The sequence below is a fragment of the Chiroxiphia lanceolata genome, chromosome 4, assembly GCF_009829145.1.
Source record: "Chiroxiphia lanceolata isolate bChiLan1 chromosome 4, bChiLan1.pri, whole genome shotgun sequence".
NCBI classification, from domain to species: Eukaryota; Metazoa; Chordata; class Aves; order Passeriformes; family Pipridae; genus Chiroxiphia; species Chiroxiphia lanceolata.
The window spans coordinates 61174910-61182711 of record NC_045640.1 but is presented as its reverse complement, the minus strand read 5'-3'; the positions used below and the strand labels follow the sequence as shown (position 1 = coordinate 61182711).

Genomic DNA, 7802 nt, shown 5'->3' with positions numbered 1-7802 from the left:
CTCTGTCTCCCCGCCGATGGGGGATGCCGGTGGGGGCAGACCCCGGCCGCCGCTCCCGGCCTTTCCCTCCCCTGCCCCGAGCAGTGCCCGGTTCCCAGCGCATCCCGCCGCCTCTGCCGCTCCCCACGGAGCGATGCCAGAGCAGCGGCGGGACACTCTGGCTGGGGGTTCCTGATGAGGCCGGACGCGGGACGTTTCCTTTTTTTCTTTTTTTTCTTTTTTTTTTTTTTTTAATTTTTTCTTCATAGAGGGTGGATTTGAGGCGGCGGCGAGGGGGGGGGCTGAGTGTCGCTTTCCCCTCCCTTTTTTTTTTTTCTTTTTTTGGCTTTTTCCCTCCCCTTTCCGGGAGGCGGCGGGGCGCGGCGCGGCGGTGAGTGCGGGAGCACGCGTGGGCGTGGGAGCGGCGGGGGGCGGGCAGGGAGCGGCGGAGGAGGGGGCCAGGGCCGAGGAGGCAGGCGCGGAGGGCCCTTCCTGAGGAGTTGGGCTGTAGTGACAGGCGAGAGGGGAGGGGAGGGAGGGGAGAGAGTAAAACCCACCGGCGCGGCGGCGGGGAGGGCACTTCGCGAGAGGCGAGGGCCGGCGCCGGAGCGGAGGCGGCGGCGGCGGACGGCGGCGAGCGCCCGGGCGGAGGGGCGGCCGGGCGGGAGGCATCCCGCGCATCCCCCGCGCATCCCCGGCTTGCCAGAGCCGCCTCTCCCTCTCGTCTCCGGCGGGACTCGGGCGGCCGGCAGAGGGGGGGCCGAGTGGGATTTTTTTTTTTTAATTTTTTTTTTTTTTTAAATTTTTCGGGGGGTGGGGGCGCAGGGCTCCTGTGGCTTTTCCGGGGGGTCCGGGCCCCCGGCCCCGCGCCCCTGCCCTCCTCCTCCAGCGGCCGGCTGCCGGCGGGCCGGGCCGCGGCGGCGGCGAGCACGATGATGATGTCCCTGAGCAGCAAGCAGCCTTTCGGCCTCCCCCACGGCGGCGGCAGTGGCGGCGGCCTCCACGAAACCAAGTACTCGGCCCTGCACAGCGCCTCGCCCTGCCCCTCCGCCGGCGCCGCCGCCCCCGCCGCCAGCTCCCCCAGCAGCACCGGCACCGGCGGCTCCGCCGGACGCGGCTCCGGCTCCGGCTCCGGCCCCGGCGGCAGCGGCGGCTCCGGCTCCGGCTCGGGCTCCGGCAGCGGCGGCGGCGCGGAGGCGATGCGGCGGGCCTGCCTGCCCGCCCCTCCGGTAGGTGCCCGCCGCCCGCCGCCCCGCTTTAAGGGGAGCCCCTCGGCGGCCCCCCGGATCCGCCTGATGATTTTTTCATGGCCGTGCAGCAAATCACCCGGCGCCGCCGGGCTCTCGCCCAACTTATGCATGCGGCGGCTCTTGCCGCTCGTATTAATTTTTATGACCTGGGATACTGCGTGCGGCTGGTGCGTGTGTGTCCGTCCGTCCGTCCGTCCGCCCGCCCGCCCGCCTGCCGCGGCTCCTCTGTGCGAGCGGCTGCGCGCCGCGCCCGCTCGCTCGCCCCGCTCGCTCCCTCTTCTCCTCTCCTCCCCCCCACACCCCCCCTCCCTTCTCCAGGATTTCTCTTTTAACATGCTGGGAAGGTTTTAGTGGCACGGCGGAGTGCGCGGGGAGGCGAATTCCCTGCTGAGCGTTATGTGTGCCTTCTATTTGCAATTGCAGAGCAATATATTCGGCGGTCTGGACGAGAGCCTGCTGGCCCGCGCCGAAGCCCTGGCAGCGGTGGACATCGTCTCCCCGAGCAAGAGCCACCACCACCACCCGCCGCACCACAGCCCCTTCAAGCCGGACGCCACGTACCACACCATGAACACCATCCCCTGCACCTCGGCCGCCTCCTCCTCCTCCGTGCCCATCTCCCACCCGTCCGCCCTGTCGGGCACCCACCACCACCACCACCATCACCACCACCACCACCACCAGCCCCACCAAGCGCTGGAGGGGGAACTCTTGGAGCACCTGACGCCGGGTCTGGCGCTGGGGGCCATGGCGGCCCCCGACGGCGCCGTGGTCTCCACGCCGGGCCACGCTCCGCACATGGCCGGCATGAACCCCATGCACCCGGCGGCGCTGGGCATGGCCCACGCCCACGGGCTGCCGGCCCACATGGGCTGCATGAGCGACGTGGACGCCGACCCCCGCGACTTGGAGGCCTTCGCCGAGCGCTTCAAGCAGCGCCGCATCAAGCTGGGGGTGACCCAGGCCGACGTGGGCTCGGCGCTGGCCAACCTGAAGATCCCCGGGGTGGGCTCCCTCAGCCAGAGCACCATCTGCCGCTTCGAGTCCCTCACCCTCTCCCACAACAACATGATCGCCCTCAAACCCATCCTGCAGGCGTGGCTGGAGGAGGCCGAGAAGTCCCACCGCGAGAAGCTGGCCAAGCCCGAGCTCTTCAGCGGCGCGGAGAAGAAGCGCAAGCGGACCTCCATCGCCGCCCCCGAGAAGCGGTCGCTGGAGGCCTATTTCGCCCTCCAGCCCCGGCCCTCCTCCGAGAAGATCGCCGCCATCGCCGAAAAACTGGACCTCAAGAAGAACGTGGTCCGCGTCTGGTTCTGCAACCAGCGCCAGAAGCAGAAGCGCATGAAGTACTCGGCGGGCATCTGAGCCGGCCGCGGAGGAGCATCGACAGCATCAGCATCACCGTCATCAACAAAAAATTAATTAAACAACAACAACAACAGCAAAAAGGAAAGGAGACAAAAAAAACCCAAACAAAAAACAACAAACCAAACAAACAACACCAGCCCACCCCATCGCCCGCCCCGCGCCCAACTTTCGGGGGGAACTTCCCCGCGGAGCCGCGCCCGGACCCGCCCCGGCAAGTACCGCTGGTTTTTATTCCTAACAGACCTCGCCCGGGTGGCAGCAGGGTGGCCACGATGTCATGGCTTTCTCGGGACCCAAACTTGAATCTAGAGTTGAGGCTTCGCGCCGCGAGAGACGTCTCAAAAGTATTTTGATTTAAATAATAATAATAATAATAATGATTTAAAAAAAAAAAACAGATGGCAGGTTTTTCTGCATTTACACTGCGTACTATAAATATATAAATATATATATATTTTTACTGTGGTTATTATCCTTTTCCTTCTCTGAAGTTATAACGCTTAGGGAAAGAGCTGATCCTGCTGTGTTCACTGGTCTTCAAAAGCTATTATTAGATTACTGCCAAACAACCCCTTGTAAATTATTAATTTATCTCTCTAGCAACTTCATTTTGTGCTCATTCTAATTAATTACACCTCTTTAATCTAAGTCTTGATAAAAGTAAAAAAAAAAATTGTTAGTGAGAATCAAATATTTTGTGTTGGTAGGATTTATGAACGTGAGCTTTTCTTCTGAACGTCCCTTTTGGCCATTTGTAAATTGCCACCTGAACCCAAGGTATTTCTCTGGCGAGTATTCCTATTCGTACGGCGTCGGCACCCTATAGTAGATGTTCTACATTATTTGTGTAGCCTGATTCACTGTCCGAGGTATTTGTTTACCGTGTTACATATTTAATGGGGATTCCCATATTGTCCCCACCACACGCTGCTCCCGAAGCGAGAAAGGACGTGGCCGCGTAGGTGACAGCGTGGGGCAGGGGGGTTGTCGCTTCGGGTTTCTTGCCAGCACAATATCCGTCTTTCTCGATTTTAAAGCTGTATCGCGATGGCATTCAGACCGGCTCGGTTATTTATTTATCTATCCGATTGCTTATTTATTTGTTTATTTATTTATTTATTTATTTGGTCGGTCGGTTATTTATTACCTTTAATCGCAATACTTTTCCACGGAGAAAAGTCCCTTTTTGGAAGTCTGTTTGTAGAAAAGCCAAATTAAAATTTGTAGGAAAGGGGAGCGAGCGAGCGAGACTGCACTGCTTGTAAATTCACAACTGATTTGGTACATTTCTTTTTGGAACAACGACAATAAACTGAGGGTACTCGGTTGGGTACCTGTATGTGTTGTAAATATTTCATTGGCGTTGACGCACATATAGATATATTCTTACAGATTTCGCTGTATTGCTGTTCTATCCGAGACTGTTTGAAGTCTTAAGTTCTGTACATGATTTCGTTGGGTTTTGTTTGAGGGTTTGTTTTGTTTTGTTTTGTTCTGTTAATAGGAGGTTTATTTATCCTAGTAATGTACTAATTTATTTTTAAATGTTGTTAAATTGTCTTTCATTAAAAAAAAGGAAAAAAGGATTTTAACGTTTTATTGACAAAAAAAAAAAAAAAAAAAGCGCGTTTGGCTGCTTCTTGTTTTTCCACCGCCAGCATCTGCCCGAGTTCAACGCCGCCTCTGGGCAGGGGGGGGTTGCGCCCCCGGACCCCGCAACGGGGCGGCCCGGGGTTGGGGGCGGCCCGGGGTTGGGGGCGGCCCGGGGTTGGGGGCGGCTTGGAGAGCGCCGGTGGTGCGGCGGCAGCACCACGGACAGCTCCGCTCCGCGCCCCGCGGGTGAGCGGCTGCGATTGTGAGTGGGGAGGGGGCAGACCGGGGTGTGTGGGGGTGCCCCGGCCGAGCTCCCACTCCCTGAGCCGCTCTGCCTTCCAGCGCGAAGAGGGAGGCAAAGGTGCCACGCACGCACCACGCGCGAAAATAAAATAATAATAAAAAAAAAATAAAGGGAAGAAAAGAGTAATTTCCCTGCGTGGCGCTCACAAAAGCCGGGAAAAACAAAACAAAACAAAACAAAACAACAACTGACGGCGGTGGGTGAGGGGGGGGGGGAAGGGAGATCATACACGAGCCGCTATTAAATATTCATATTTCCGCCCAGCCACCAGCTCCAGCTGCATCTTCAAAGCCGCCCGGGCACGCCGAAGGTGCCGGCGGCTCCGCGGGCGCGGAAGGAGGGCCTCGTGTCCCGGGGTCCGGCCGGCACAGGCGCTGTGTCGCCGTCCGCATCCACACGACCCCCGCCCTCCCCGCGGCCCCGGCCGGCCCTTGTCGCTGTCGTTGCCGTCGTTGCCACCGCAGCGTTGTGGTTCAGCCCCGCGGGCCCCCGCAGGGCTCCCGCGGGCGCGCAACGTGGGTTGCCTTCTCCTGCAGCCGCGGATGGGGCTGCCAGCTGTTTTGGGAAGGGGTGGCGCTGTCCTCCTGCGCACCCCTGCGCGCCCCGCCGAGCCCCCCACCCTGCCCCCTCCCCGTGGGCTGGGCTGCCGCGCAACCTCCGCGGGGGTCGTTCTGAAGAGGGGAGGTGGGGCAGAAAGAAGCAGGAAAGCTGCGGGTCAGGGGGCCGGGGTGAGCCAGCCCGGCGGGGGCAGGGGTCAGTAGGACCCCCGAAAGCAGCAAAGAGCCCCCCAAGAGCGTCAGTAGGCGCAGGCAGCAAGAGGCGAACAGCCCCTGAACCAGCGCTTCGCCCTCTTAAATGAGCCATTCACTTAAAGGCTATTACGGGCGAATTAATAAATTACACAGCGAATTATTAAATCCAGATAATTACAAGGAATAAGTAAGTAATCATTAGTTATCTCAGCTAATTACTGTGGGTCAGAGCGAGCGAGAATGTGAAATCCTCCTCGGGAATTGAAATTAACTTTGCACAGTGAGTCTCTCTGCTTGACATCCCCAGTCTGTAGGCACATGGCAGCTCCCCTGTGAGCTCGGCTTTCTATTTAACTTGGAGAGAATGGAAATAAAATTAAGTGGCGATGTGATAATAGGAAGCTGCTTAGAAAGCAAACGCGGTGGGTTTTATATTTTACCTTTTACTGCCCGGAGATAGATCGCTCTCTAGTTTCCCAAATTAAAAACCTGGGGCAATTAGTCGACTTCTCCCAGTACCTGCCTGTCCCACGCTTGCACATTATTAACAAACGAAAAGGCATGGAAGAGCCAGGGGGTCGTGTGGTATGTGGGGGTGCAGAGGTGCCTGGGATCCGAGAGAACCGGGGCGGGCACCAGGGCAGCCCCTCCGCTGCCCGGGCAGGGAAAGGCTGAGGCACTGGCGGGCTTTGTTTTGGGAGACAATAAGCTGAGGAGCTCTAATGAGAGGGTCCCTGTCTCTTCTGTTGATCTTTCGCCAGCTTCTCCAAGAGCTAATGCAACCCCCCCTTTCCCCCCAACACCCATCTATAGCATCACTTCCCGGCTTTCCTTCACGTGCGTCTTTTGTAAACAGCAGATCTATAGGTGGAGGTGCTCACGCTGCACTCGCCGGGCTTTGCCCGCATTAAAACAACAACAACAACAACAACAACAACAACTGCTGTGCGTGCACGGCAAGGAAAAATATCTCGGCTTCTTTGCCTTTATCAATTGCAATTAGGTGGACAGTCTTCCCCCTCTTTCCTTGCTCCAGTCTGGGATGATAATTAAAATTTAATGAAGCCTGGGAGTAGCAGAGCTCTGCCTGGGGACTGTGGAATAGAATATTTTAACTGTACATTTACACCAAGTGTCTGGCTTCAAAGACGTGACTGCTTTTAATCTCGAATTAGAAAACCACAGACCTGAAATTAAATATTAGCCACCCTCGGCTCCCCTTCCTTCCCGCCACACTGTCACGCCTGTGTTTGCCTGCCTTGCCCCACGACACGCACACACCCACGTCTCGGGTCTCCAATTACCCTCGCGTTAATAATAGATGGCTTTGCCAGGGTGCGGGTTTTCCCCTTTCCTTTCCTTCTTTTTTTTTTTTTTTTTGTTTGGTTGGTTCTTTGTTTTTTTTTTTTTTTTTTTATAGGGTTAATGCAATATTAATTGCTCGTAGCTGCTATAAGAATGCGCCGCGTTTTTCCAGGAACAAATCGATGGATCGGGGCGGCGAGCACAGAGCAGGAGGCGCAGCCCCGGGGCCGCCCGGGTGAGTACGGCCCTCCGCGCCCGCGCAACCCCCGCGCCCCTTCCCAGCCCCGGTCCCTGCACTGCTAAGGATGAGGGCGAGTCGTCGTTTGTTGCTTCCCAAATCCTGTCTCGGGGTAGACCCCAGCAGCCGCGGATTCTCAGGGCAGCCCGATTGGTTTGTGGTCCCGGCGCGGTAACCGGGCCGGGGAGGACGAAGGGACAACGTTTCCCTCCCTCCTTTATTGTTATTGTTGTTTTGGCAGGTGAGACCCCCGAGCCCTCCCGGAGGAGGGAGCCCGGCGGCGCAGGAGGGGATAGCGGCACAGGGGCGGCTCAGCGCGCCCCGCAAAGGTAAACGAGGGGTTTAGAGGGAAGAGGAGGACACCCTGCAAGTCAGCGGGGCGGGCAGGTGGGGGATATAACATGAATCACAGTCGAAAAATCCCCAAGGAAAATCCGCGGGTTCCCCCAGACAGCCGGGACCCCCTTCCCACGACAGGGGCGTTGCTGACCTGCTGACACGGCTCTTCCGTGCGGGAGCATCCCGGGGGACGGGCAAGGCCAGGAGTGGGCGGTCTGGAGCCGCGGCCCCTGCGCGGGGTAGGTCACGCCTTCCCTGGTCCGGGGCCGGGCCCTCAGCTGGCACTTGTTGACAAAAAAAAAAAAAAAAAGAATTAAAAGCAAGAAATAGGAAAAAAAACCCACCAAACAACCCAAAGAAACAACCTGCTCCAAAACTCGCCCCCCCGAACCAAAACAACGAAGGAAGAAAAGAGGCGCTCGCAGCGCTCCGGGCGGCAGCTGGGACAGCCCCGGGAGCGCGTGTGTGTGTGCGGGATGCGGCTCCGCAGATGGGTCCCCACCCCTGCCCCTGTCCAGCTCTCCACGGGGGCAGCGCTGCCCGGCCGGGCCCCCGCGGGCGCTGGGCGCTGTTCCCCCCCCCGCGACCAGCTCCAGAGCGGGACGAGCCTTGGGCCTCCTGCTCCTCCTTCTCCCCCCCCCCCCCCCAGGAAACAGGGGCGCCCGCGGTGCGGG

At 58.7% G+C, this 7802-nt stretch overlaps 1 protein-coding gene across 2 annotated transcripts; it reads left to right on the top strand.

Annotated features, from left to right (window-relative positions):
* Positions 1-911: 911 nt before the first annotated feature.
* POU4F2 (POU class 4 homeobox 2) lies at positions 912-2626 on the top strand. 2 transcript variants are annotated; one of them, XM_032686144.1, is made up of 3 exons: positions 915-1015; positions 1160-1204; positions 1643-2626. In XM_032686144.1, exons 1-3 carry the CDS (start codon positions 915-917, stop codon positions 2592-2594), a joined length of 1098 nt encoding a protein of 365 aa, XP_032542035.1. In that variant the 3' UTR covers positions 2595-2626. The 2 variants fall into 2 exon arrangements, with proteins under 2 accessions (XP_032542033.1, XP_032542035.1); XM_032686142.1 differs by having other exon boundaries at positions 912-1208; positions 1653-2626.
* The last annotated feature ends 5176 nt before the right edge of the window (positions 2627-7802 follow it).